Below are 27,383 nucleotides of genomic sequence, written 5' to 3'. Positions count from 1 at the left end.
CCAATTTGAAGATGTACACATCTTGACTATGCCAGATTGAACTTTTGTTCTATACCAATCGTAGTTGTTACCCTTATCATAATTAATAACACGTTTGGTCGGTCGACAGATCACAAAGGTCACAAATTGGAATTGAGATAAAATATCCAACGTGGAATTCTAATCTTCTCATTTCTTTCTTTGAAGGGATTTTTTTAAGTGAATTTAGATAAAAATCTTCTCACGAGGACCCGAGTCAGCATGCTTAACGAGGAAATATTCGATTTTTCAAAAATATCGTTTGTACATAATCCTCATTTAGAATTTTATTTGCCGGGGATAGGGATATATATATTTTTTCAAAACAGGATCCTTAAAATAGACGGGGGCAGAATCGGAAAATCCTGTGAAGCACGTAAACAAACGCCGCACATCCTTCGGAGAGTTTTAAAAACACGACGATCGCTTTCAGCTTTCACCGACCAGCGCCCGGTGAAGCTTTGCTCCCTCCTATCCCATGCGCTGCAGCGAACTCCTTGTTCCCCAAGCAATCCATGATCAAGGGACTCCTCCTAGAGAGCCTTAGCTTCTCCACCGCACGTTGCTCTCCCTCATCCTTTCCCTCTCTCTCTCTCTCTAGCGATCGTCCTTACTTACGTGTGCATCTCCGAAGAGCCCCGGCATCGTCGTCGTCGTCGTCGTCGGGGTTGGAATTCTCTCTGGGCTTGATCGTCGCTGATCGTCGGGGGAACGTTAATGGGTTGGTGAGGACGAGGATCGGGTAATCGATGGAAGGCCATAACAATCCGGTGGGTAGCGCGCAGGGCGGCGCTCCCGCCGTCGAAGGCGGCGACTGGAGGCGGATCTTGACGCTGGAATCCCGCAGACGGGTCGTCGGCAGCATGTGAGTTCTCTTTTCATCGCTTCTTTTCTTTTTTCTTTTTGGGCGGGGGCGGGGGCGCGGGTGGGGGAATTCCGACGTCTGCTTTCTTCACCAAGAACGTCGAAAGCAGAGGCGCATCGAGATTAAACTAACGAATCGCGGCATTGGTGGGGAGTTTGATTTATCCGTGGGTGTTCTGGCTCTGTTTCCTTTAGGAAAAAGAATTGCTTTTGCGATTTCGCGCGTGCCATCCTTCAAGGCCCGCTAGATTTTTCTTCATGTCGATTGCTGTGGGTCGTAATTCACGTCCCCAGCTTCAATCTCTCACAAATATGTGGTTTTTGACGTGAAGCATGGAGAACCTGATGAAGTTTCTTCCTCGTCGTGGGCAAGAGGGTCTTCCCGAAGTGCAGAACCTCGCAATGCACTTGGAGGAAAGGCTTTTCGCGGCCGCCTCGAGTAAGGTACATGAATAGTCTTTTCTTTCGCCAGGTTGACGGTCATGCTGGTCCCACAAGATTGCACGATATAGATGTAATATCAACACGAGAATATACTCTCTTGGCTGACGCATGTTTATAGTTACGGAGTCTGGTCACTGCATGTAGGCTGCTGGATTTTACAGGCTTTGTTTCATGTACATCCGCTCTATGGATTACAGGAAGTCTTGCATTTGAGTAATTATGCATCGGTGGTATTGGGTGGAAATAAGGAAATTTTCTTGCAAAGGTATAGCATTGTTTAAGTCTTTGGCTATCGGTCACGTTGAGCATCTCCTTCATTTTCCTTTCAGGAAGATTATATAAAGAGGATATCTCTAAAGATGCTACAAATTGAGAGATGTCAGCAAAATAAGGGAGCCAATTCACTGCTGGCCAACAACACCAGTGGGGCAAGCAATAAGCCTTCAGATCCAGGTACACATTTGAGGATGTTGACAATCATGTGATGCAACAAGTTTGTGTGACCAGGTACCGTAGAATTGTTGAGAACATAAATTTCAGCAGAGTACTACTCTCAGTAGACCTCGTTCACTGCATGCTCAGTCTCTGTGTTGGTTCTGCCTTGAGGTGGACAAAGAAGGTGAATATACAATGAGGATGCATTTGACATCTCAAAACTAGCCAAGGCAGTCTGTTCTAATTATTCTTTTGCCAGCATGTGATGAAATCAAGATGCGTGATTTTTACCTACTTGGTATTTCATGTTTTTCTACGTTTTGATTTTCTTTTCGACACTGCGCAAGATTTTTATACTAGATGCTTTCATGGTTTTTGTCAGTTCATCAATTTCATGGCCTTTGTAGGTACCTGGCCCCAAATTCAAAATCAAAGCCAATCAAATCCTAATCGAGCAGCAGTTAATCAGTCTCAAGCACACCACTCGGTTTTATCAACAATTACAACGGCCAGAACGCAATGTCCTCCCAATTCATCATCCGTGCACCCTCCTGGCAACTTGAACTGGAATTCCACGCCAAGTGCGGGTGGACCGAACTCCACAATGCAGCACATTCCGGGTATGAAGGGCAGAGATGTCTCCTCAAGCATGTTTTGTAATCCTCAGAGGCAGATTCATGGACCTGAACAGCAGCTGAAGCAGCAGCAATCTCAAAATCCACAGCAGCATCTTTACAACCAGCAGTCGCCGCGTCTGGCCATGAAGCAAAACTTTCATAATTCGTCGCCGGCCACTCAATCTCAACCTCCTCAGCAATCTGTTCTGCAGACGGGCCCCGTCACACAGCAAATTGTCATGCAGTCATCTCCTCTGTCTAGCCTTCATCAAAGTCAACTGTCCTGTACTCAGCAATCAATACAATCGATGCTTCAGCAACATCAAGAACCAGTTGTCAGGCCCCAACATCAAACACAACATACAAGTGCCTACCCAGTGCCTTCACAACAGCAGAATATAGGACAACAGGCCAGTGTATTGAATATGCCACGAAATAACTTCATCAATCAGCATAGCAGCCTGATGAATATGCCGCAGCAACTGCAGAATGACATTCCAAACCAGGTGAGGCAGCAATATTCTTTAGTAGTGTAAGAAAACGTTCTCTCCAATGAAAATAGGCTGAAGCTGGGTGCTCAAGTTGATGTCTCTGAATTGCAGCAGCAGCAAGTGCAGCAACCATTCGTGTGGACTCAATATGTTTGCTCAAGCAAACAGGGGGCTATGCAAGAGCCTTCTAATTCTTTGCCATCTGGTTCCTACCATTCTGGAATGCAGAGAAGTCTACAAACGTCAAGATCATCCATGCAGCACCAGGATATGACAAATCAACAAAAGCACTCATTCCCATCACAGATGCCCCTTCCAGGAACATCGAGTATGTTATTTACCATCGTGTGAATCATCCTAGCCTTGTTTGTAGTGCACCTGTTGTAAAAGAATATCTACATCCTCTAGTTTGGATCGTAGGTGAAGAGTTTTGCTTTCAATTTTGCAGAATCTCTTGATTCTATCTCTCAAACAGATACTGCTTGTACGGGCGATTGGCAAGAGGAAGTTTTTCGAAAGGTAGTTCAATGTGATTTGATCTGTTGAGCATAATTTGACCAAATTAGATGGCTGCAGTCATGCCCTTGGGCCTTCACTGTGTTTCTAAGCTATGCAATGGAAGAGTTTTCTAGTATGATAAACAGTGGTGATGGACTATTGTGAATTGCAAAAAAATGAGTAGATGCATGGGTTTGTAAGATGTCACCCTGAAAACCAGGACGACCAAAAGACTGATGGTTTTTCTGATCATTCAGTGATGTCATAGGATCTGATGAGGTCACATGTAGAGGGCATTAGAGAGATTGCTGTTTCCTGCAATTTTTCTTGTTTTAATTCCATAGAACACTGTTAAATATGTTTCTACTTATTACTGTAAAATAGCGATGCAACTTGTATGTGCACCACTTATCAAATCTGAATGACGAACTTTCAGTATTTTGGCTTCTTAGAACGGACAGACTTAAATGAGAAGAAAATACTCTCATGAGCATGTCTTAGAAACTGCCTTGATTATATTGACTAGCTTCTTCTGGATTGCAGATTATTGACATGAAGAGGCTGTATTTATCTGAATTAGAGGAAATACACAGCAGTGTTTCTTTGAGACTGCGTCAGGTGTGTGTGCTCAGTCTTTAAGTATAGGAACAAACTATTTGTCATATTTGGAGTACTCATTTTAAGAAAACATGCAAGTATAAAGTTAAGCCTGTGTAGTTCTTCTCTTTACCAGTTGTATTTATGTCTTCCCAGATTGTCTCTATTCCCCAGTCGCCCAACTCAGAGCAATATCAAAAACTGCAAGAATTTAAGAACTTGGTGGGTCGACTCATTTCTTTTCTGGGAGTTCTCAAAAGCAAAATCCCACTCAGTATCAAGGATAACTTCAGCTCATGGGAGAAGACCATTTTGAATGTCATCAGTGCAAATAGAGCCAGGGGGCTAAGTCTACTGCAGCAACCACGTGTCCCCCCACCCCCACCTCATATGCAGTTCATGCCACCTGAACAATCCCCAGCTCAGTTTCCTTCTGTCCCATCGCCTGGGATAGATATGTCAGAAACCACTGTTAATTTTCAGTGCAATCCAAACATGCTTCAGTTTAATCATCTGAATCAACGGCGGGAACAACGGATGCTGCCAAATCAGCAACTTAATCAACAATTTCAAGAATGTCTGGTGCAGCCGCAGCTGATGCAGAAACAACAGATTTCACAGCAGCTACCTGCATGCTTACAGACTTATCAGATGTCACAGCCTGATCAAATGGGAAATTCAAATGACTTAAAGACGAGACTGGGAACAGGCGTCAGACCAGGATCTGTCTCTCAGCATCCTCGTTTATCTGGATACCGGTCTTCTCATTTAGATCAACAGTTGAAACGAGGAACTTCATTGCCTAAATCTTCACAGCAGCTTCTCCCAGTGGCTTCCATTCAAATCTCAGAGCACCCTTCTCCAGAGATTGATAAGCATAAGCTGTTGACGGCATCCACAAAAACTGGAATGCTTTTACAATCTGCAAACTCACCTTTTATGGTTCCATCCCCTGCTTCTCCTTTGGGCTTGTCACCAATGCCAGTGGATGCCGAGAAATCTATTTCGGGTCTCTCATCACTATCCAATGGTGGAAATACTGGACAGCTGCAAACAGACGACGCACTGGCATCAACGCCACCAGTTTCTACTGGGACTCCAGGAATTTCAATCTCGCCACTGCTTGCTGAATTAAGTAGTCCAGATGGGGCTCCGTGGAAATCGGCAAAAACTGCTTCTGGAAAATCAAGTGTTACTGAGCAGCCTGTTGAGCGTTTAATTAGAGCGGTTGGTCTGATTTCTTTCAAATGCTTTTACTAAAAACTACACTATATCGAGATGGACATTTCCCCCTTAAATAAATTGTAAGTCTAAGTTGGTTTTGTTGTCTTTGGTTCAGGTGAAATCAGCTTCACATCAAGCTTTGGAATCTGCTGTAGGTGACATCAAATCATTAGTCAGAGGAAATGATTGTCTAGCTGGGACTGCACAAGGAAGTGGTTCAAGGACTGCAGTTGGTGAAGATTTGGCTGCAACATTAAAGTGCCATTTGCCATCACAAAACTCCAATTTGCAAGATGAAATAAGTGGGACAAGGAAATTGAAACGCTATGTTAGTGCGATGCCTGCGAACCTGGCGCCATCTCCAGGAAGTATGAATGATAGTTTTGCGCAAAGGACTGCTTCAGAAATTTCTGACATAGAGTCGACAGCATCATCTAGTATCAAAAGGCCAAAATACGAGGTTCTGATCTTTCTTTGACATATGAGCCAAAACTTTTTGGTGCATTGTAGTCATTTCTCTAAGCTAAGCATAGTTTTGGTGTGTACCAAAATCTGTTGGTATTTGGTTTTGCTCTTTCTTTGGAAGAACTTACATTTCTTGAGTGCACTCGGTAGATACTAACTTTTCAGTTATCCAGGATACTATTTTCTCAAAATGCCAAGAACAGTTCTTATCTCAAGTCAGTCTGGTAGTGTTGCTTGGACCAATTCATGTCTCTTCATTATGAAAGATTGGATCCACTGGAAATTGTGATTGATACTTGAACCTTTGGGTTTCTAAGTTGAATGTCTTACTCCATTCCTCTGGGTGTTTAGTCTACCCCTTCTTTTGTTTCTCTCTGTTTGTTGCCGTCTCCATGTGACAGGTCCAGGGTCGATAATCTTGACAGTACTGACGCTTGAAAGGGCACTTTTGTACTGGGCTAGCGACCTTCATATGTCTTCTCTAACTTTTCTTGCCTGCTGCCTTTCTATGCCTCTCAGAGTGCCCTTCAGAGTGCCATTAGGGAGTGGATTTCTTAGTGATTATTTTTTCCATAATCTAGAAAGATTTGTTATGTCCATATCGAGCTAGTTTGCTTCAGAGTATTACGTGATGCTAGTCTACTGAGCAGAATGATACACATTTTTGTAGGCTAATTATAACCTCTGGGGAGAAATAAAGCAGATCAACCGGCAACTTATACTCACGGTGGTTGATATCAGTGATGAAGAAGTTGATTCTCATGCAGCTTCCGCTTTCACTAAAGTGGGTGAGGGAACTATTGTCAAGTGCTCTTTTACCGGTGTGGGTATCAGTCCAAATCTAAGATCAGAGACCACCTCCTCGAAGATGGTATGATGTTTGTATGAGATTTGTCAAACATACCTGGTTTTCTGAAGTTCTTATCCAATTTTTTTTTTTTGATTGTTGTGCAGTCACTGATTCAGCCTTTGTGGTTGCTTCTGCCTATGAACTATCCAAACTGCTCTCCCATTCTTTTGGACAAGCTTCCAGTTGATGTCAGGTGAGAATTTATCTAGCATTCTCATTAGCATTTGTAGGAATCAATCCTAACGTCCTTTTTTGGACTAAAAAAGAAAACATTTAGATCCTTATCTGATTTTCCTTTCTTGTCTATGCTCTTGATTTTTTCTTATTTGACTGTTTAGTGATTGTCCGTGGGAAATCTCTGCCTTATTTGTGTTTAAGAGATATAAAATTAAATGGCTGTGTTTTTACATCCCACCTTTGGTTCTTCGTTTCTTCCCTGTCAATGTAATATGGTGACATCAACCCAAGAGCCTGGAAAAACCATACGAGATGTGGAAGGATATGACATGGTGTGGATATACCATTTCCATATGGTTCTTGTTAAATTTTGCAAATTTGTGGCGTCAATAGTTGTAGTTAACAATCTCATTCTATTGAATTTTAAAAATCGCCAGTTCAAGTCAGATATTATACATCTCGTCGCTGGTTGTTGGTCTTTTTAGTACTTACTATAACCTCTGCTTCATGTCTGAATTCGTTCTTGCAATTATTCCTTTTGCAGTAGAGAGGCTGAAGATCTATCAGCCAAGGCAAAATCAATGCTCGGCCGCGCACTTAGAATGCTTCCACAACCCCTGTCGCTCAGAGGGATAGCGCTGAGTTGGGAAGAGAGTGTCCGAGCTGTCGTTTTGGATTTCGCGCTGCAGAGCGGTGGGGGCAACTTCAGCTCCAAATATGGAGCTTGGGAACAATGCAGCTAGTTTTGAGCCTAGTGCTATTTGATAGCGTTCTTATTTCTAATCGATCCGACAAACACAGTTTTTCTTCAATTTACACCATTGAGTTATGCTGACTCAGCCTGGGATTTTGATCGTCCACTGAGAATTTGGAATGTTGATCATTTTCTCTTTAGGAGCATGGATACTGATACTTATCATCAATAATCTCTCTGTACTTCCTGCACTTCTGCTCTGGATTTTGCTTTTGAATTGCATATTCCGGGGATTTGCTTGGCACGAGTGTTCAAGGTGTTGGTTTTGGACGTGGAACTTGAAGTTGAAGCGGGTCTCAGTTAAGATTACTTGACTATAGTAGAAACCAGTGATGATTATGTGGGAATAGGGGTGTGCAAAATACCCGGTACCGCCCGGACCGCCCGGAACCGGCGGTTCTTGAGGGAACCGGACCGGTTCCCGGTTCCATGGGCGGATCCGCCCGCCCGCCCACCCGGACCGGACCGGAACTTTTTAATATTAAAAAAAAAAAATTACTAAAAGAAATCCTAGATCTCATCTCACTTCCTTCGTCTTCGACTTCTAATCCTATTACCATTTCGTTGCGTTTACTTCTTCCGCCGTCCGCATCTCCACGTACTTAAATTTGATTTTTCTTTCTTTGGCTTACTTTGATGTCACGTAATCGTTCTATGTTGAAAACAAAAATTGTTTTGCCTCAAGATCGGTTCCATGGATCCACTCGGGAACCGGACCGGACCGACGGTCCGGTTCTCGGGTGGATCCATACAACAAACGGGTGGATCCCGGTTCCAATTTTTCGGAACCGGTCCTTAGAGAGCGGTTCCCGGTTCTAGGTTGGGAACCGCCAGCCCGGACCATGCACACCTCTAGGTGGGAAGCATGTTATGTAGTGGTGTTAATCCTGTTTTTTTTTTCAATCTATTGATTCCTTAGGGAATGTTTAATGATGTCATTAACTCTGCTCAACTAATCTCCGAACCTACTTGGGGTTGCATTTCTTTAGCTTTTTAAAAGCAATTCCAAGCTTATTAAAATTCTGCCAGGAACGAGATACGATGGGAAGTATTATGAGTTTTGATTTACTTAATTAAAAACAAATATCTGCCTGTTCATGTTTTGAAAGTAATTATATTAGCGTCCCCGTATACGGATGTATACACGAAAGACGCCATGAAATAATTTCACGAAGTGAAATCGATAAAATTATATTTACTTTGAATTGGCCAATAAAGAAGTAAATAATGGATTTATGCAAATTACAAACACCGCTTGTGAAAGAACCATATTTTATAGTATCTTTTTTTTTTTGGTCGAATATTTTATAGTATCTTTAAAAGGCTGAAAATGTAAGAAGGTGGAATATATATATTTATTATATAAGGAGAAAAAATCTCGCCATTTGGATATGGCCGTTTTGAGCGCGAGCTACTGCTTGTGGCGAAGACCGCCTTTAATCTCGCCGCCGCAACCACCGCCGCCTCCATCCCGACGATACCGGCTTCGTGCCTGTACCGATCGATCGTCGCTATCTCCTGTTCAACGAACCATTTCGCACATCGAGAACTCTGGCATCATCGCTTGCCTTCGCGCCAATAGGTCCCTCTCTCTCTCTCGATCGACATGATTTTTGCTCGATGTGTTTGAATCTCATTGGGAAACGGCGTAATTGATAGTCCGGAGCTGGCATTTGAAGCTGCCTGCGCTGCGCTTGGAGCTGGCATTACGGTCGTGAGTTCTCTTCCCGTCACCTTTCCTGAAGCTTGAACGGAGGAGTTGTTACTTGTTAGAGTCTCTCGTATGCTTGCTCGCGTTACTTTTAAGCCTTTTGTTATGAATTTTCCGTACGTTGTTCTTTTTTCTTCTGTTGCTGATAGACAGAGGTTTCCTCTGCTACGACTTGTGAACTGAATCCCTCTAAATTGCATCATGACTCGCGTGAATCGCGTGGTTCGGTCGACTAGGCATTCCCACATTTTTATGGACTCTTATATACGGATGCATGGGTAGAGTAAGAGAGAGCGGTCCATGCCTCGTGTATGGACAGAATGATTATTCTTAATTTGAGATATGCTGAAGTGATTACTGTCAATAGAGAGGAATGGGTATGTTTTTTCCTGCTCCATTTGCTAGTTTTTGCATAATATTGGCAAAGAATTGCTCATTGGAGAGTTGAGTTTTTGTATAGGCTTGATGCTGTATGGGAGGAGTTGAGTGGGGTTGAATCCTCCCAAATTTGAAATTTTGAGCTATAAAATTAACACCTCATGAAAAAAATGAAGTGCTAGTTAAAGAACAGGGTAGACATTGTCTGCTTGTAGTCATGGCACATGACTCATGCTTGTGGTTTTTATTGTGCTTTCGTTGTATTTTTCAGCTGGAAATAGTCAGATCCACCCCAGGCGTGTTTGAGGTCGTCTGGATTCTCTTCTCAATTTTTCGCAAGATCTCAGTTTTCCTGGATGACTTTCTGGAGAGCTAAAATTCTATTTTGCATGGTGCGCAGGTTTTGCATCAGCTGATCAAAGATCACCCGACGGCAACCCTTGGAGTAACTCACCTGCCTTTTCTAGACTTTGCGTGCATTTGCTTCTGGTCTTTGTGACATTCAAGCATCATATGTGAAAAGTTGGTTTGGACATGCAGGCGTAGCTTTTGATAAAGAGTGCCTGACATAGTTTTTACAGTCATCGGGCTTCTCTAACTCTTTGTCGTTGTCGTTGTCGTCGTCGTTGTTTTTTTTATTTTTAACAATTCTCTAATTGACATTCACTGTCACAATGGAATTTGTGGTTGATTAAGTTAACATGTGGGTTTTCTGGACAACTCTCCTGATTTATGAGTGTTGCTTATAGGTGGCTGCAACAATTGATGCTTCGTATCAGATACTTTCTTGGGTATTTTAAATCTAATAATTTTGGTCAGGTTGGGACTATTTTGAATGCTGAGGATGCTCAAAATGCAATAGTCGCTGGAGCCAAGTTCCTGATGAGTCCTGCAATGGTTAAGGTATCCACTACAGTACTGGAGGCATATTGTAGTATTTTAACCAGTGTGATGGTATACAAGGTGTTGAAGCCTATTTCAAGTTTGTGTTCACTGAAAGAAGATTTCTATAGTACTGCCTTCCAGCATTGCTCCTATGTTTACTCTGATCCTTTTTCTGGTTGCAAGGACATTTTGTCTGACTCACAAGATTGTGGAGTCCTATACATTCCTGGAGTGATGACCCCCACAGAAGTAGGTGCATTTTTTTTTCTTCAAGTGGAACATTCCTTTTAATGCCATTCAACTGGCTAATGATATGGCATAAAGCTTGTTTCTGCAACCATCAATGCTTAGTTTCTCTTGTCCGAGTATTATAGCATTGCTTTGGTGAAAGTTCACAACATTTTTATCAACATCGAGTGTCGTTAGTTACTTTATACATCATTTGCAGATATTATCTGCATATGATGCTGGTGCCAAGATCGTGAAGGTACGCATGCTCTGAAACCATTTTCATTACTTCTTAAGTAATTGCATATTTCCTTCAATTGAGTCTCTCTTTGTGCCCTTGATGAGTAGAGTTTGGCCAAAAATCTGTTGCATCTTACACTTAGTTGTGAAACTCTCCAATATCATGTAATAGGGAAGCCCCTTCTGCATGAATCAGAGGATATTTGTTCTCAATAACCTGTGTCATTCCTGCCTATAGGGAAGACTCAAATAATGGGGTTTCAATCTGTTTTGTCAAGGAGCTGCGTTTTCTTCAGCACTTTTTTTCATTATTATTTTCAGACAAATTATCTTGCTTTGTTTATGTAAATTTCTGGAATTGACCTGTGATTCCTATATTCTCTTGAATTATGTTTTTCTATAGGTCTACCCTGTTTCAACGTTAGGTGGAACTCACTACATATCAGCCCTTAAGAAGCCTTTTCCTCACATTCGCATGGTTGCTTCTCAAGGCATTCCAATAGGTTTGTTTCTTGAACTAAGTCGTTTGGTTATAAACTGTTAATGATTTGCATAAGGTGCGTGAACTTGAAGATCATATGTCATTATTTAGGGAGGCCATTGATGACCGTTAATCCTGTGTAGTTAACTTTTGTTTTTCCATGCATGAAATATTTTCAAATAGCTGCAGCATTTCTTGAATAATTCTGATTTTATTCCTAACCATCATTATGAGAAACATATGCCACGCATTAACATCTGAAATCTATGGTCTCTCTCTCTCTCTCTCTCTCTCTCTCTCTCTCTCATGAATCTTTTGCATAACCTTATGTGGATCTGCTGAGTTACTGTCGTAACATTCAGTCTGACGTAGGCCAGAGGAGAAAAAAAAAACTTCCAAAGCTAAATTCTCAGCTTCTAGCGAGAATCTTTTATTCAATCTTTGAAGCAGCGTCTAGTAGTCCACCTTTTACTGATGGAATAATTAATTCCTTGGTTCAGATTTAGCTGGAGAATACATTGCAAAAGGAGCATCTGCAGTTGTCCTCTCAGATGCCATATTCACTAAAGGAGCAATGGCTCAATGCAATCTCAGTGAAATATCTAAATTTGCTCACATTGCAGCCTTGCAGGGCAGGCAAGCTGTTGATCGGTGAGTTGCTTTCATTGATAAGTTTAGTGGTTCAATCTGGAAGATTAACTAGAAAGTGGTTGGTGACTCTGCTTTGAACAACATATTGAAACCTTTCATCATGCTATAGTTGATGTGGTGTACCGATGTAGTCATTAGATCTGCACACTTGAAATGTTTTTTATGGATTGATGATGTTTTCCCATCAGACAACACAAATTCCTTTAGTCTTGACCTACTGATTTTCACTTACATGCACACGAAACCAGGGTCATTGGGCTTGTGAGTTATAAACAGATCCTGGACATAGTTGTTTCTCTCTCTCTTTTTTTCACCTGTTGTCTTCTAACTGATTGGATTTCATACAGGAGGAAAAGATGCTAGGAATAGGAAGTTGTTGAAGGGCTATTTGCTTTTGCATCACCTTCAGAGGTATGGAGGACTTGAGGAATGTTCATATGCCTGATGGGCACTGAAATTTCAGGTACAGCTGCCTTGTCGTCTTTCGCTAAAAATGAACCTTGGACTTATTGTCTGTTCTTTGGTTATTTGATCGTGTGCTTTTTTAGATTTCTAAAAGTCTACTGATTTCCATGACATTGTTTTACTGGAAATTGACACTTTCTCTTGGTCCCTGAAATCGCTGCATTCTGACCTTTAACCTTCTGGTGTTTATCTTGGAAGTAGTTTTTTCATTTACATATTCAAGGGTGTGAGATTTGTGCCCATGCAAGTGGATTGTTCCCTTTCTACTGAGATTGAAATGCTCAGGAACCTTCTTACATTTGCAGGTGCTCTTTGCGTTGGAGTGCATTTTCTTGCTAATATCTCGTGTCTGTGGTGCAATTTTTCAGAGTCACTTGTTCCCGTACGATCGATCGATGGTTGTCCCTGCGGAAGACTCGACTGGCAATTGAATGCTTTCCCAGTTGACCACTCTTTAAGAAACGCTTAGTCTCGGGCAAATTCAATTTGTGGTACTCTCGATGCTTGAGTGATCGTCCTTGCTGGAGCTCTGGGTTCATCTCATGAAGACGTTGTCTCCCCAATGTGGAGGTGTACACATTCAGTCTGTAGTTTATACCAGAGTCACAGAATCGGGCGTCAGATCCCTGATGATATCGACGACCGAGTAGTTAGCACTCGTTGGAGAACCCATAGCTAGTCCTGAATAACCTTTATCCTTTCCTGATTACTCCTTGTGTATTAATTGCTCTATATGGATATAAACGAAATACTATACGTGCATATATGCGCGTTTACTTACGTACGTTACGGGGAAACCTGTAACTGATGGTGTAATCGAGCGACTTCAGTGTTTTCGGGTGCTCGATGGCGACGTCTCTCCGTCAACTTACGTACCGGTACCACTCCCGGACCCGGTAGGTCCAAAACATGGGCCGGAGCAAGGCCCTTCACAGCCCTCCTAAAGCGGGCTCACTGTCGAGCCAGAGGCCCGGTCCATGTTCATTAAACCACAATTAAATTTAATTAAAAAAAGTAATGAATTAGTCCAAGGGCGGTGAGTCTCGGGTGCCGACGCGTCCCAACGACCGCTGGATCCGCTCAAATCCCCGTCGTTTTCGGCACACCCAACTTAAAACGAAAATCATCTCCCTCTCTCCCTCTCTCTCTAGAGGGTCAGATCCTAAATTTAGGCGAATTGCAAAACAAACCAACGGACCCAAAGAAAACGGGCGGATCCCCAAACCCCACAATTATATCCAAGCGAATTATGACCTCACGTCCGCTAGGCTATTACGGTTAAATTAAGTGAGTTATTAACTATACTCGGGCTTAATTAAACACACACACAGACACAAAAGAAAGAAGACTAAAATATTAAAAAAAAAAAAAAAAAAGAAATAAGTTAAGACGAAAATGGGAAGGGAAGAAAATTGCGCGTCAACGTAATTTAGCCACCAAAAATCGAAAAGAAAAAGAAAAAGAAAAAGAAAAAAAACCCCACCACCAGCGAGGAGGAGAGAACAATAAAAACGCTTAACAGCACAAGCGCGAGGAGCACAGCCCCACGAGCGATCGAGCGAGAGAGAGAGAGAGAGAGAGAGAGAGGAGCAGCGCTGCGCCCCCCGCCCCCGCCCATCGTCCATCGATCTTTCCGTTTATCAGGTCAGCGTCTGATCTTGCGGCCGCATCCGTTTGATTCCCGTCGCTCTCTTTCGATTTCGTCGTCGGATCTCTGTCGGGGGCGATTGGCTTTTTCTGGGTCCCTGCTTCTTTCTTTTTGCTTTTTGGGGTCGAATTTCCCCCTTTTTTTGGGTGGAGGAATGAGGAGGGCGGGCGAGGAGCTCCGCGAGATCGCAGTTGCGGTGGAGCTCCTGTTTTTATTTCGTGCCTGTACGTGGCGGGTTCTGATCTGTGGTGTTTGGGGGATGTCTCGATTTCGTTCTTTGTTTTTTTCTTTTTTCTTTTCCTTTTTTGTAGGGTGGATTATCTCGATTTGATTCGCAGTTTGGGAGTTGCCTCTCTTTCGGTGAATAGTTTTTCTGGGATTGATCGTTTGTCGGTGATTTTGTTTTCTTGATGTTGTTTCTGGAAGTTTCTGGTTTGAGGGTTCGAATGGCTTAAAGGGTCAGCTTGATGATGGAGTCTCTCGCTACGGTTTTCATTTATTTATTTAATTTATTTATATCTTGCATTGAGAAACTTTGCTGTTTGGATGAATTCATTTGTGTTCATTTTCACTGGGTGATGGGTGATTCATTCTCTTATATCATTGTCTTGTCAAGCATGGAGGGTTGCTGTGTTGTTTCGGAGATGTCTTACCTGTACTTGGGGGGCATCCCCATTTACAGGACATTCTAGTGGTTGTTCATTGTTTTTACGATGGATGCGATCTGCTAAACTACTTTTTTTTTTTTTTTGGTAATTGTGTTCTAGCCTTTGTCGGTATATTTCTGTGTGTCTGCTCTTATTTCTTTCGTGTTTTTCTTTTCGAGGATTGTAGCATTTAATAAAGTGCTGCTGTGTATTTTTGCAGGAAGAACGACGAATTGTATATCTGCAAATATGTCTCCGGCAAAGTCCAAGTCGAAGTCCAAGAATAAGTCCTCTGCAAAGGCTGCAAATGAACAAAAGGTTGCTTCTAAGACTCCTGGGTCTTCGAATGGAGGAAATGGCAGTTCTGCGAGTGCTTACAATCCAGTCTCTGGAACATTCCATTTGCTCGAGACCTCGCCATCTGATTCTTCACCACCTTCGCAGAGTAATGGCCGATTTCAAACTATAGATGACACAGATGAGCACTCAAGCAGCCCGCATGGAACTGTTTCGGAGTACGATTCAGTTTCCAACAACGGTAGCTGGTCCGGTGAGTCAGAAGACCTCAAAGATAAGGGAGGTTCCACTCCTCAACGGGAAATGGTGCCTGGTCCTGACAGTGAAAGGCGAGAGAAGATTCGCTTGAAGAACGAAAAGAAGCACCAGCGGCAGAGAGAGAGGAGAGCACAAGAATTGCATGAGCGTTGCCGTGGCTATTTAATGTCAAGAAAATTGGAAGCACTTTCTCAGCAACTTGTGAGCATGGGGTTCTCTCCGGAGCGGGCAACCTTAGCTCTTATGATGAACGAAGGCAGGCTGGAGGATTCAATAACCTGGCTATTTGATGGAAACGAAGAGGAAGCTCGTGACAAGGGTAATGACAGTAGAAGCAGAGGTAACTTGAAGATTGACATAAGTGAAGAGATTGCTCGGATTACAGAACTGGAGGTGAAATACAAGTGCTCTAAGCAGGAGGTGGAAAGAGCAGTGGTTGCTTGTGAAGGTGATCTGGTGAAGGCAGAAGAGTCTTTGAGGGCACAGAAACAGCATTCACAAGTTACACCAACATCGTCAGAAGCTATGCCTTCCCCACAGACCCTTGTCAGACCACGGGAGAAGATCATAGCTACAACGACGGCGTTGCAGGGGAAGAATGAACGAGATTTGAACTGTAGTAAGGCAGTTCCCATCACACCAACTGACCTAGAGCTTGGCACTTCCAAGTTGCAATCGTCAAAGATAAACCAGCAAACATCACTAGTGGAGAAGAGATGGCCTCCTTCAGGTTCATCAAGTATCGGAATGCGGACACAGGTCCCACCTGCAGTAACGAAGCCTGATGTTCATCGTGGTGTTGCTGAACAGAAATTAATTCAAAATGCAGCATATAGGGAACCTGTAATAGTGATGCAGCGTCCCCAGTCCACGATACCCAGGTCAACCATCGTCTCGAGTGTAGGTTCCTCACCTTCAGTATCAACTGGTTACCATCCAAATGATGTTTCTCGAGCTGAGATCTTGTCAAACATGAAGTTGCTCCATGCTCAGAGATTGGGAAGCCTTGGCCTAGAAAATCAGGGGTTGGAACAATTCTACCATCAGCCCGTATACAAGGAGAGTCCATCAATGCTTAGTGCATTGGATGCAATGGCTGAGTTTGGTGGCTCATGGAATGCAATGGGCAGATCTCCTCCTAATGCTGTTCCATCTAACCCTGCGGCTTCTTGGAACAAAATTGGCACCTCTGCAGCTTCGCACACGATTCCTTCATCATCTCTTGGACTATTTTCTACTTGGAGGTCGACAGGAACATTGGGCCCATCCTCTCAGGTGGATTGGAATGTTGGCAGTGCAATGCCGGAGTTTGATTATACCAGAATAGATTGGACCCTGGATGCCAATTTGGCAAATTCCAAGTCGAGTGGAGTGTGGCTACACCTCTCATCAATGTTGAGGAACAATCCCACGATGATGCTTGGAGCTGCCAACAGAGTCCGCACTACAGATGCATCACCAGGTGCTTCATGTGAGTGGACTTCTCCATTTGCTGGCAAAGACATCTTTAGCTTGCCCAGGCAATTTGTAACTTCTCCATCTCCCTAGGCCTTGGTCTAGGAGATGAGAGAAGAAAAAAAAGAATAGCGGAACAACAAAAACCCTGGTGTTGTTGGGTTGGATGGATGTGATGGTGTGTTTGTTTCTGGTTTCCCTATTAAAGTTGCCGCTAGTGATATTTGGCCTTAGTATTTATTTGCTCTTGCGTCTATTAACTTCGTAAAATTTGATGGTGGCGGTGATGATCGTGGTTGGTGGCATGAGGTTGGGTAGGGCTGTTGATGCATCTTGATCGATTGACTAGCCTGCATGATGAGTAATGAGTATTTCGCTGGGTGTATAGTCAGAATTGAGTGAGGTGACTGATGCTCCATTTGATCCAATGCTTTAGATGCGTGCAACCCAGTTTATAAAGTAAGGCTCGAGGTTAGACCCCTTTCATTATATGGGAAAATGAAAAACGAGACATGAATATCTAAAATAAGTAACTGAAGGCTAATTCATTTCAGTGGCACAAAGATAGAACTACAGAAATGTGCATTTTGTTTGCATTATGCTTTGGGTCCGTTGTCTGGGTTTGCAGCTCTGACTGCAATCTAGATCGACAAAAACAGTTCTGTCAGAAATTCTTTTTCGCAGTATATGAATGTCTCAATTGAGACTTCACTGAAATTAAGGAGAGCAACTAAAGCAGGCACAGGAATTTAACTATTTGTATATACACGAATGCCATGTCTAAAACAACTGACGGCAATGGATTTGCATATTGCAATGATCAGAAAACTTTCCAAGCCATACGCTACACGAACAACGGCATACAATGAAATGAATATGGAAGAACCTCCACAGGACACTGTAATATGCGTAACTCGTTTGTCGAGGAATATATATTCTTTTGAGTTCAATTATTTGATTTGAAAATTTAAAGTAATGTTTTTTAACTGTCGACACGAAGTACAATTGTATGGAAACATATGAGTGGCTGTTGCTCGTGGCTAATGGGTCAGTGTCATAGGTTCCAATGGCCGCTTCATCTGTCATATTTTTTGGGAAATAAAAGGGGCAAAGGCCGAGTATTACGTTAATACTTCCTAACAAAGCTTTTTCCTATCAATAGAGTAAATAAATCTATTGAGGGCCTATCTAATATTGGAGTGGCATTTTCATCACATGACTGAATGGTCCAATTTGCTAACTTGTCTACACACAAATTTGCTAATCAAATTGAACAGGTTTTATGCTTTAGTGGCTACGCATTGTTTGTCATTTTAACTATGCTTGTCATTTTAACTGTTCTCTCCCTCCAAAATCATGTCCGGAGAAAACAAACAAGAATCGGTGGCTCAAATTACTTGTTATATAGCTAGAAGCTAGTAGTTATTGGCTCAATAGTCAATAGAATATAATTAATATCTATGTAAAAATCGCAAACTATAAATATGTCAATATTCACTTTATTGTGGAGAAATCACTCCTCATACATGAAAATTATTAATGACTCGACTCCTCATGAAGGAAAACTTGCTGTGCCCTATTCAATGATTGAGTAAATTTGATGGCAAAGGGCGCTCGTTCATATAACAATTAATTTCAAATCTTATAGGTGCAACGAAGAGTGCTCCCATGAAAAAGGTAAGCCAATTAGATAAGTGTATCTTGCCATATAAACCTAAAGCCTAAATCAAATTCTATACGGGTTCATACGTTGAGCACATACATGTAGGAATTGCTTTGGTCATGCGAGAGGTCAAAGGAAGCAAGATTTTTGTCAAGTTTTGATTTTTAGTCCACCAGTCTATCCGTGCTCTGCTCGCGCGACGAGAAGAACGCAACCAAGAAATGGCAATCGCTGTCGGTGATTGTCAAGAATCTAGACGAGTTTTTCTTCGTATCTAGCCTCTCCAGAGCATTTCAGGAATGTAGAGAGAGAGAGATGAGCTCCCTGCTCACGCCCACCATCTCCTTCGCCAACGCTAGTGCCGCCCATGTCTCGCAGAAGCCATCGCCACCTCCTCCTATCCACCACCCGTTGTCCCAAAGAATCCACATTCCTTCCCATGTCTACAAGCACCCGGCAGCCATCCTCCTCGAGCTCTGCACTTCCATGAAGGAGCTCCGCCAAATCATCCCCCTCGTCATCAAGAACGGCCTCTGCGACGAACACCTCTTCCAGACCAAGCTCGTCAGCTTGTTCTGCAACTACGGCAGCGTCGCCGACGCGGCCCGCGTCTTCGAGCCCGTCGAGGACAAGCTCGACGCGCTCTACCATACCCTGCTCAAAGGGTACGCAAAGAACTCGTCTTTAGACGAGGCGCTGTCTTTCTTTTGTAGGATGAGGCGTGATGATGTGAAGCCCATCGTGTATAACTTCACTTACCTGTTGAAAGTCTGCGGCGACAATGCTGACCTCAGGAGAGGAAAGGAGATTCATGGGCAGCTGGTGGCTAATGGGTTCGCGTCCAATGTGTTTGCCATGACTGGGGTTGTGAATATGTATGCGAAGTGTAGGCAGGTTGGGGAAGCGTACAAGATGTTTGACAGATTGCCGCACAGAGACTTGGTCTCCTGGAATACGATAATTTCTGGTTATGCTCAAAATTGCTGGGCGGCTCCAGCGCTGGAGTTGGTTTTACAGATGCAGGAGGAAGGACAGAGGCCTGACTCCATCACCTTGGTCACGGTTTTGCCTGCTGTTGCTGATGTTGGGTCCTTGAGAATCGGCAAGTCTATACATGGTTATGCTGTGAGGGCTGGATTTGATAGTCTGGTGAATGTTTCGACTGCTTTGTTGGACATGTACTCGAAGTGCAAGTCAGTGAAGACTGCTCGAGTAATTTTTGATAGGATTGAGAAGAGGAGTGTGGTTACTTGGAATTCTATGATTGATGGCTATGTAGAAAACGAAAATCCAAAGGAAGCAGTTGCGATTTTTGAAAAGATGTTGGATGAACAGGTGGAGCCAACAAATGTAACTGTAATGGGGGCACTCCATGCTTGTGCTGATCTGGGTGATCTTGAGCGAGGGATGTTTGTTCACAAGTTGTTGACTAGGCTGAAACTCGACTCTAGTGTTTCGGTGATGAATTCTTTAATTTCCATGTATTCCAAATGTAAGAGAGTAGATCTTGCTGCAGAAATATTTAATGACTTACGGGAGAAAACCCTTGTCTCCTGGAATGCAATGATATTAGGTTTTGCACAGAATGGGTGTGTGAGTGAGGCTCTGAATCACTTTTGCCAGATGCATTCTCAGAATGTAAAACCAGATACATTCACCATGGTGAGTGTAATTCCTGCTCTTGCGGAATTATCTGTGACCCGACAAGCAAAGTGGATTCATGGACTGGTTGTAAGATCTTGCATGGATAAGAACGTTTATGTGATGACTGCTCTTGTTGACATGTATGCAAAATGTGGAGCCGTTGATACTGCCAGAAAGCTCTTTGACATGATGGAAGACCGGCATGTCATAACCTGGAATGCTATGATAGACGGATATGGTACACATGGGCTTGGGCGGTCTGCTGTGCAGCTGTTCAAAGCAATGCAGAAGGGGACAGTCAGGCCAAATGATATAACTTTTCTTTGCATCCTTTCTGCTTGCAGCCATTCGGGTTTAGTCGATGAGGGTCTCCGTTACTTTGACAGCATGAAGCAAGACTATGGCATAGAACCTACAATGGATCACTATGGCTCCGTGGTTGACCTTCTTGGTCGAGCTGGTCGTCTCAAACAAGCTTGGGATTTTATTCAAAAGATGCCTATTGAACCTGGAATTACCGTCTTTGGGGCAATGTTGGGTGCCTGCAAGATTCATAAAAATGTTGAACTGGGAGAGATGGCAGCAAATAAGCTGTTTGAATTGAACCCACAGGAGGGCGGATACCATGTCCTGCTTGCTAATATATATGCCACAGCCTCAATGTGGAGTGAAGTGGCAGAGGTGAGAAAAATCATGGAGAAGGAAGGGCTTCAAAAGACTCCTGGTTGTAGTTTAGTGGAGTTGAGAAATGAGGTCCATAGTTTCTATTCTGGAAGCACAGATCATCCTCAGTCTAAAAGGATTTATGCATTTCTTGAAACTCTTGTTGATGAGATTAAAGCTGCTGGTTATGTGCCTGACACCCATTCTATCCACGATGTGGAAGATGATGTGAAGGAGCAGCTGCTCAACAGCCATAGTGAGAGGCTAGCTATTGCATTCGGGCTTCTGAATACCAGCCCTGGCACGACGATACACATCCGCAAGAACTTGAGAGTTTGTGGGGATTGCCACGATGCAACAAAGTACATTTCCCTTGTGACCGGACGAGAAATAATCGTACGTGATATGCAACGGTTTCACCACTTCAAGAATGGAACATGCTCTTGCGGAGATTACTGGTGAAACCTGTAGTTGGGATGAGTCCATAATTGGGAATCCCTGGAAGTGTCACTGCAAGTTAGTGAATCAGTCTTGCAATTTTTATGCTGATACTTTAGGTTGCACCGAAATGTCGGTGGACCTTGCAGAGTTGGAGAGTAAAGGGAAAACAGCAGTGAGTATCCCTATTTTGTAGTTTGTACAATCACTCAAATGGATATAGCCCTGATCAGAGTCATTGACTGACTCATACTGTGTTCTTTTCCCTTTTGGTCACATTTGTGAGAATATGTATATTTCTCAATATAATTGTATCTCAATAAACTCATATTAAGGTTTATTCTACATGCACTGTATAATTTCACCCATTCCTTCCTATTTCCTCGGTTAAAACTACTGCAAAAAAAAAAAAAAAACATACCATTCTTTTCTTTCTAAAGGGGTGCATTATTGTCATCGATGTAATTTAGGTACAACATCAATAGTGTAAAAAGCTTCAAATTTGGAAGCACCCTGGAGCAGATAAATATGAAATCCATTTTATTATAAGGAACAGGCTTACTCAAATCTGGACCGTTGAAGTGATAAATGTACTGGACGGCGCGAAGAAAGTGCAAAAAGAGATGTGGTATTTGGAAGAAGGAGCAGAAAACCACATACAAACTTGTAAAGAAAACACAAAGGATCTCTACACCTACTGCAACCTTCACAAAGAAAATAGGCTGCAGAGGCAAGCAAAATGTGCATTTTTTACACATGTTCACCCACTAGTTAACCTAATTACTATACAATCTCCACCAAGCACGCCAAATTCAGATTCATGGAATTCCAGTAGGCTTTCAGCCTCCAAGAAAAAGAAAATCCAATAGGCTTCATCGTCCCATGAACTCTGAACCAAGGCAAGGGTAAAGGTTGGGTATCATTTCCAACACCAAAATTGTCTGTATAAATAGATCTTCCGCATACGAGCATTATATGCCATGAACGCTCTAGCTTTGATAGGATCGGCATTTAAATGCTCAAAGGCATACATTTGTTTCCCTTCGTCCAACCCATCAATCTCCATCACAGCCTGCAACAGTTCTGAGGCATCAATTGCATTTTTGTTTCGATCCATTGCATCGGCTAAACGCTGAATGCTTGACGCAACTGTCAGCAATGCCTCTTCAACTGTCTCTGAGCTCCGAGCTCGTTTCAGATGCTTTCTGAGTGGCTGGGCAAAAGGAGGAGGATCAGGATTCCCATCTTGCACATATGCGGAGATTCTGTGTATGACTCTGTTCCATCTGTCTCGCTAGGTTCTTCTGAACTTGGTGAAAGAAATGAGGGAGAATTTTCTTCACAATTCTTCAAATCACTCGCATAGCTTTCTTCCTTCATCTTAGCCCAACGACTAGGAGCTTGATAGTTCCCACAAACAATTTTTAGTTCATCATACATCTCGATCTGCTTTCCTCGAAATACTCTTCCATCCGGGTGTGCCTAGTCAATTCACTGAGGTATATCATCAACTAATAAACAAAGCAGAAGTCAATCAGAAGAAATGAAAATTCACTGCCTATTAAAAAACAACTTACTGCAATATATCTTTTCCAAAGATCATCATCTTCGCACTCAATCATCTTTGTGTTGGGATTCCATATGAACCCATCTTGGCTAAGCAAATCTCTCATCACTTTATACCTTTTCTTAATTGTCTTGAGGCGATTAATTACTTTTTGGTTATTCAAGTTCAAATTAAAACGAGAGTTCACAGCAACACAAGCAGCAGTATAGGCGTTCTCATTGAAGCATTTATCTATTTTATTCCCATTTCTTGCCTGAATAGCAAGAGATTCAATTAGACATTTGTCCATTGCAATGGACCATACAACATTTCTTCCTTTGTGCTTCATTTCCCTTCTCTGAGCATGTAAGTCATATTGGTCCATACCTGCCAACACCGAAGGACCAGGATTAGAACTTCAAGTATCTCTCCCTAGATGAAGCAGCAGTTATTAAAAGAACAGAACACGCCAAACACAACATCATTTATAGTGATTAATAGACTAGTACGACCATTTCATCACACATTACAACACATGTAGCACAAGGTTCATGCTCTGCTGTTCAGCAAGGCTTTGAACATACCAGGCTATTCAAGAGACACAATGATGAACGGCAACCGAAACACAAGAAGTTTGATGACTATAATCAGAAATCAAATCTTGCATACTAATTTCCAGCACCTCTACTAAATGCATCTCCGCATCGAGTTCATTAATGCCGAGAACATTCAAATGACTGCAAAGACAGCTTAACCGGATGCACTTATGAGATCATAACATAAATTAGTTCAGTGAAATAGAATCTTTCAGCAGCAGCTACTGACATGGTGATCTCAATCCATTCATCATGGAACCGAAATGCACTATCTCGACCCTCCAATGAGCAGGCTTCGTAAAAACTAGAAATTTGCAACTACCATTTCAAGACATTGGACCAATGCACGAGATACAAATCCCCCCAATCGACCTCAACTTCGTATAGAATGCAAAAAGCTACGTATCAAAAGCAAAAGAAGGAAAGAAAAGGAAGTTACAAAGGATCGAAACGAGTACGAAAAGGGACAACAGAAAGAGGTCAATGCCTGTGATGATCACTGTCGAATGTCCGATTCAATGCCGCCGGAAATCTCCCGCCGGTCGGGTCGCCGCTGGAGAATGCGCCGGATCTCGGCGAAACGAAGCGGCAGCGTCAGGACGGACGTAGAAGGAGGAAGCCGAGAAGGTTCATTGCGTTTCTGAAATTAGGGTTTCCTGTTTTTCTCGGGAAAATGAAAGGAGAAATTTTCTCGACGAAAAGCGAAGAGGGAGAGAAAAAAAGAGAGACCGCTAACGTGCGCCGGCGGTCGCCAGATCTCGCGTGACGGCCTATCAGGAGTCGCCACGTATCATCGGACCCCCACTTCATGGGCCGGGCTGAGCCTCGTGGATGGGCTCCATCCATGAGCAGGCCCAGGCCCAGGCCCAATGGAGCGCGTAGGACCGGCGACTGCTTGTCTTGCTGCTTAAAAAGCTTGCTCCTGCCATCTCCATCTCCGTCTTCGTCGAGGGGTTTTAGGGTTTTTACGAGCACTTCTCTCTCTCACTCTCTCAAGCTCTCGGCTGAAATCATGACTGCTCAGACGCAGGAGGAGCTCCTCGCGGCTCATCTGGAGCAGCAAAAGATCGATGTGAGTGTTCCTCGGTCTGCTACTCTTTGTGCGGTGGGGGTCTGGCTGGAGATGCGTGCGAGTTGTCGTGGTTTTCCATTAGATCAGTCGGATTCGTGCCATCTTATTAGTCTCGCCCTTAAGCTACGGTTTACGTTTGCCATCAATTTATCTTCTTTTCTTTTCTTTTTCTTTTCTTTTGGGTTGATTTGACCATTCAAGCTTCAATTTTTTTTTAATGGGAACTGGAGCACCTCTGGCGTGAATCGGGGCAGCAAACGCCAAACTTTATACTCCGTGTGTTGTTGCTGCTGAATTTTTTTTATTTATATCGGGGTTTTTTTTCCCCGTAAATTGAAGTGATTACCTGGAATGCGTCTGATCCACTGGCGGGCAGTTTGGGGAATGCTTTAATTGCACAAACATTATCGCAATCGTATATGCTGGGCTTCTCTAACTTAAATCTTTTGGTGTGTGTCAGTTGGTCGAGTTAGTGGTACATGTTTGTCTTAATACTGGTAAATATATGCGATTGTCTGATTTGTCATGCAATTAGTTGTAGTTTCTGAGTAGGGTCAAGGAACGATTATGGAATGCAATATCGGGTCGTCAGTATGGTGTCCTGGACATTTGTTATCTAGAGGAATGCGGTCATGGGGATTTGAATTCACTGGATTCAATAACAATAAAGGTTCAAGAAGATTCGCCTTGGATGATTTCATGAACTCCAATTTGCATGCTGGAAGTTCTAAATACAAATACTAATGTTGATCCAAAAATCATAAGTCAACCCCACAGATAATGAATAATATCTCGAGAGAAATCTGCTCTGTGATTTTTAGATGACCATTTTATCCTCTTGAACATGTTATTATAAAGAAAGGAGTATGATCATGTACAGATCAACCAGAAAACCAAGTGAGGATAACAATGCTTATTTTGATCCAACAATGTATAGAAATGGAACCCATTTTTTAAATTGCCCATTGTTTATGTATGTTCATCCTCGCAGCCTCCACACAAAAGTTACTTTGTCATTCTTAGACAAGATGCAATTGCTGTTTCCTTATTGCATGTTTTAGTTACACACTTCGTGAAAAGGCTCTAGTTGGTTCCATTATTCCAATATGGTTCTGCGGCTGTTTAATACCTTATTTTGAATACTGTGTTCTCTGAATGATCTCATTGCACCGTTTTCCTCTTGAAGTCTGATGAACCTGTGCTTGAAGATGAGGATGATGATGAGGATGACGATGAGGATGATGATAGAGATGATGATGATATAGAGGGTATGTTCATTACAGAAATTTTAAGCAAGGCATTGTACGCTTTCCTGATTGGCTTTCCCTTATTTCTTTTCTCTGTTTCCTGTAAACTTTGTTTTTGGTTTCTTGTCCACCATTCTTCCTCTCTTTCTTGCAGTATATTGGTGATTCATTGGTTTGGTAGTTTTCTGAACTGTAGATGATATTGATGTGGTTGCTTTGTCTTGATATATTTGGTCTCCAGTGTTAACTATGGACGTGAGAATCTGAGCAACATGGTTTCAGGCCAAAGACATAATTTAATTTTTCTTCCAGAAATTTATGGTGTATGTTTGGTTTATGAGTTCAATACTCAGTGTTGGCAATGCAAGCGCCTGTCCAGGTGTCCTCAGAAAGGACCCTTAAGTCTCTGGATGTTGCTGTTTTTCTTTTATTGCCCTGTGGAAACTCTAGGGTTTCAGAAACACTTGTGGTTTTACTATGTGTTCTAGCATCATTTTTCCTGAGATAATGGCCATATCGGATATGGCACCGTAGTCAGTCATGCAATATGTTCAGTGACATGGTAAAGTTTCTATTAGGAAATTTTAGATTCACCACATAGTTATTTGTTGTGTCTTTTGTGTTTCAGGGGAATCCACAGTAATACATCACTAGGGGTTTGCAACTCTAAAAATAATGAACAGGATAAATTCATATTAGCTATCATTCCGATTACAGAAGATTTCAAGATGTTTTAGTCCTGCTGCAATGTAAATTTGCGTTATTTTCCTCAGGACAAGGAGATGGTACGGGTAGGTCAAAACAAAGCAGAAGTGAGAAAAAGAGTCGAAAAGCTATGCTGAAGCTTGGAATGAAACCCATTACTGGTGTTAGTCGTGTCACCGTAAAAAAGAGCAAGAATGTGAGCGGCCTTTCCCTTTTCATGGTTTTATGAATCCTCACTGCCTTGTAAGAATTTTGCTTGCTGAACTCGTGTGTGTTGCTAGATCTTGTTTGTCATCTCCAAGCCAGATGTTTTCAAGAGCCCAACATCAGACACGTATGTCATTTTTGGGGAAGCAAAGATTGAGGACTTGAGCTCACAGTTGCAGTCTCAGGCGGCTGAGCAGTTCAAGGCCCCTGATCTCAGTCATGTCATCTCCAAGCCCGAGTCATCAACAGTGGCTCAGGATGATGAAGAAGTGGATGAAACAGGTGTGGAGCCCAAGGACATTGAGTTAGTGATGACACAGGCTGGAGTCTCTAGGTCGAGGGCCGTAAAGGCACTAAAAACTGCGAATGGAGATATAGTTACCGCCATCATGGATCTCACCAACTGAGAATAAGTTTTGTTTGGTCAAGTTGGATTTAGCAGGCTCTACGTTTCTTCATGGGTTTTCAGATTTTGTGTTCTCAAGCCATCCTTTTTTTCTCAACCAATCATATAAGTTTCCTCCATCTGTTGTAACAATCTTATATATGGATGTTTTGATCCAAAGGTTAATGGTGTCTGTGACTTTGATCAACTCGCTTCGACCTAAAAAAATTTGTTTGTTTGGGTCTTGCTTCGGTCATTCTTTCATTCCTTTGGTTAGGCATGTCTTTCTTGACTTGATTTTCCAAAAACTCTGCTTGAGGAACAAGAGAATTGTTTTCAACACGTTGGATGAAATCGGTCTATCCTCCGCAGAAGTCCATTTTGAGCTCTCTCACAATCGATACTCACTCATTGAAGGCTGAAGCAATGACCTGAGTAT

At 42.6% G+C, this 27,383-nt stretch overlaps 6 protein-coding genes across 9 annotated transcripts; 5 read left to right on the top strand and 1 right to left on the bottom strand.

Moving 5' to 3' along the window:
• The first annotated feature begins 469 nt into the window (after positions 1 to 469).
• On the top strand, positions 470 to 7,678 carry LOC104454509 (mediator of RNA polymerase II transcription subunit 15a). 3 transcript variants are annotated; one of them, XM_010069372.3, is made up of 12 exons: positions 470 to 883; positions 1,215 to 1,326; positions 1,656 to 1,779; positions 2,169 to 2,884; positions 2,984 to 3,197; positions 3,318 to 3,388; positions 3,911 to 3,985; positions 4,121 to 5,191; positions 5,304 to 5,648; positions 6,324 to 6,524; positions 6,608 to 6,696; positions 7,225 to 7,678. In XM_010069372.3, the coding sequence occupies exons 1-12, from the start codon at positions 768 to 770 to the stop codon at positions 7,421 to 7,423; spliced, it is 3,333 nt and encodes a 1,110-aa protein (XP_010067674.2). In that variant the 5' UTR covers positions 470 to 767; the 3' UTR covers positions 7,424 to 7,678. The 3 variants fall into 3 exon arrangements, with proteins under 3 accessions (XP_010067674.2, XP_039174150.1, XP_010067673.2); XM_039318216.1 differs by having other exon boundaries at positions 2,981 to 3,197; positions 7,228 to 7,678; XM_010069371.3 differs by having other exon boundaries at positions 2,981 to 3,197.
• A 1,147-nt stretch (positions 7,679 to 8,825) lies between these two features.
• On the top strand, positions 8,826 to 13,317 carry LOC104455937 (KHG/KDPG aldolase). The gene is made up of 11 exons (XM_018876833.2): positions 8,826 to 9,016; positions 9,094 to 9,148; positions 9,795 to 9,830; positions 9,924 to 9,968; positions 10,343 to 10,426; positions 10,592 to 10,657; positions 10,857 to 10,895; positions 11,280 to 11,379; positions 11,858 to 12,008; positions 12,356 to 12,471; positions 12,842 to 13,317. The coding sequence occupies exons 1-10, from the start codon at positions 8,826 to 8,828 to the stop codon at positions 12,369 to 12,371; spliced, it is 783 nt and encodes a 260-aa protein (XP_018732378.2). The 3' UTR covers positions 12,372 to 12,471; positions 12,842 to 13,317.
• Positions 13,318 to 13,987: 670 nt separating this feature from the next.
• LOC104454508 lies at positions 13,988 to 17,018 on the top strand. Of its 2 annotated transcripts, none has more exons than XM_010069370.3 (2): positions 13,988 to 14,117; positions 14,989 to 17,018. In XM_010069370.3, exon 2 carries the CDS (start codon positions 15,018 to 15,020, stop codon positions 16,869 to 16,871), a length of 1,854 nt encoding a protein of 617 aa, XP_010067672.2. In that variant the 5' UTR covers positions 13,988 to 14,117; positions 14,989 to 15,017; the 3' UTR covers positions 16,872 to 17,018. The 2 variants fall into 2 exon arrangements, with proteins under 2 accessions (XP_010067672.2, XP_018715234.2); XM_018859689.2 differs by lacking the exon at positions 13,988 to 14,117 and adding an exon at positions 14,321 to 14,345.
• A 1,504-nt stretch (positions 17,019 to 18,522) lies between these two features.
• LOC104454507 (pentatricopeptide repeat-containing protein At1g11290, chloroplastic) lies at positions 18,523 to 21,533 on the top strand. The gene has a single exon (XM_010069369.3). The coding sequence runs from the start codon at positions 18,757 to 18,759 to the stop codon at positions 21,208 to 21,210; it is 2,454 nt and encodes an 817-aa protein (XP_010067671.2). The 5' UTR covers positions 18,523 to 18,756; the 3' UTR covers positions 21,211 to 21,533.
• Positions 21,534 to 21,798: 265 nt separating this feature from the next.
• Positions 21,799 to 24,026, bottom strand: LOC104454505. The gene is given in 4 exon segments (XM_010069368.3): positions 21,799 to 22,452; positions 22,455 to 22,668; positions 22,764 to 23,119; positions 23,816 to 24,026. Coding segments are annotated over 3 exon segments (915 nt in total). The 5' UTR covers positions 23,118 to 23,119; positions 23,816 to 24,026; the 3' UTR covers positions 21,799 to 22,105.
• Positions 24,027 to 24,253: 227 nt separating this feature from the next.
• On the top strand, positions 24,254 to 27,190 carry LOC104454504 (nascent polypeptide-associated complex subunit alpha-like protein 1). The gene is made up of 4 exons (XM_010069367.3): positions 24,254 to 24,400; positions 25,587 to 25,668; positions 26,421 to 26,548; positions 26,634 to 27,190. Exons 1-4 carry the CDS (start codon positions 24,341 to 24,343, stop codon positions 26,964 to 26,966), a joined length of 603 nt encoding a protein of 200 aa, XP_010067669.1. The 5' UTR covers positions 24,254 to 24,340; the 3' UTR covers positions 26,967 to 27,190.
• The last annotated feature ends 193 nt before the right edge of the window (positions 27,191 to 27,383 follow it).

Source organism: Eucalyptus grandis, chromosome 7 (assembly GCF_016545825.1).
Source record: "Eucalyptus grandis isolate ANBG69807.140 chromosome 7, ASM1654582v1, whole genome shotgun sequence".
NCBI lineage: Eukaryota > Viridiplantae > Streptophyta > Magnoliopsida > Myrtales > Myrtaceae > Eucalyptus > Eucalyptus grandis.
Note: the sequence above shows the minus strand (reverse complement) of the source record. Positions and strands in the feature narration are given on the sequence as shown.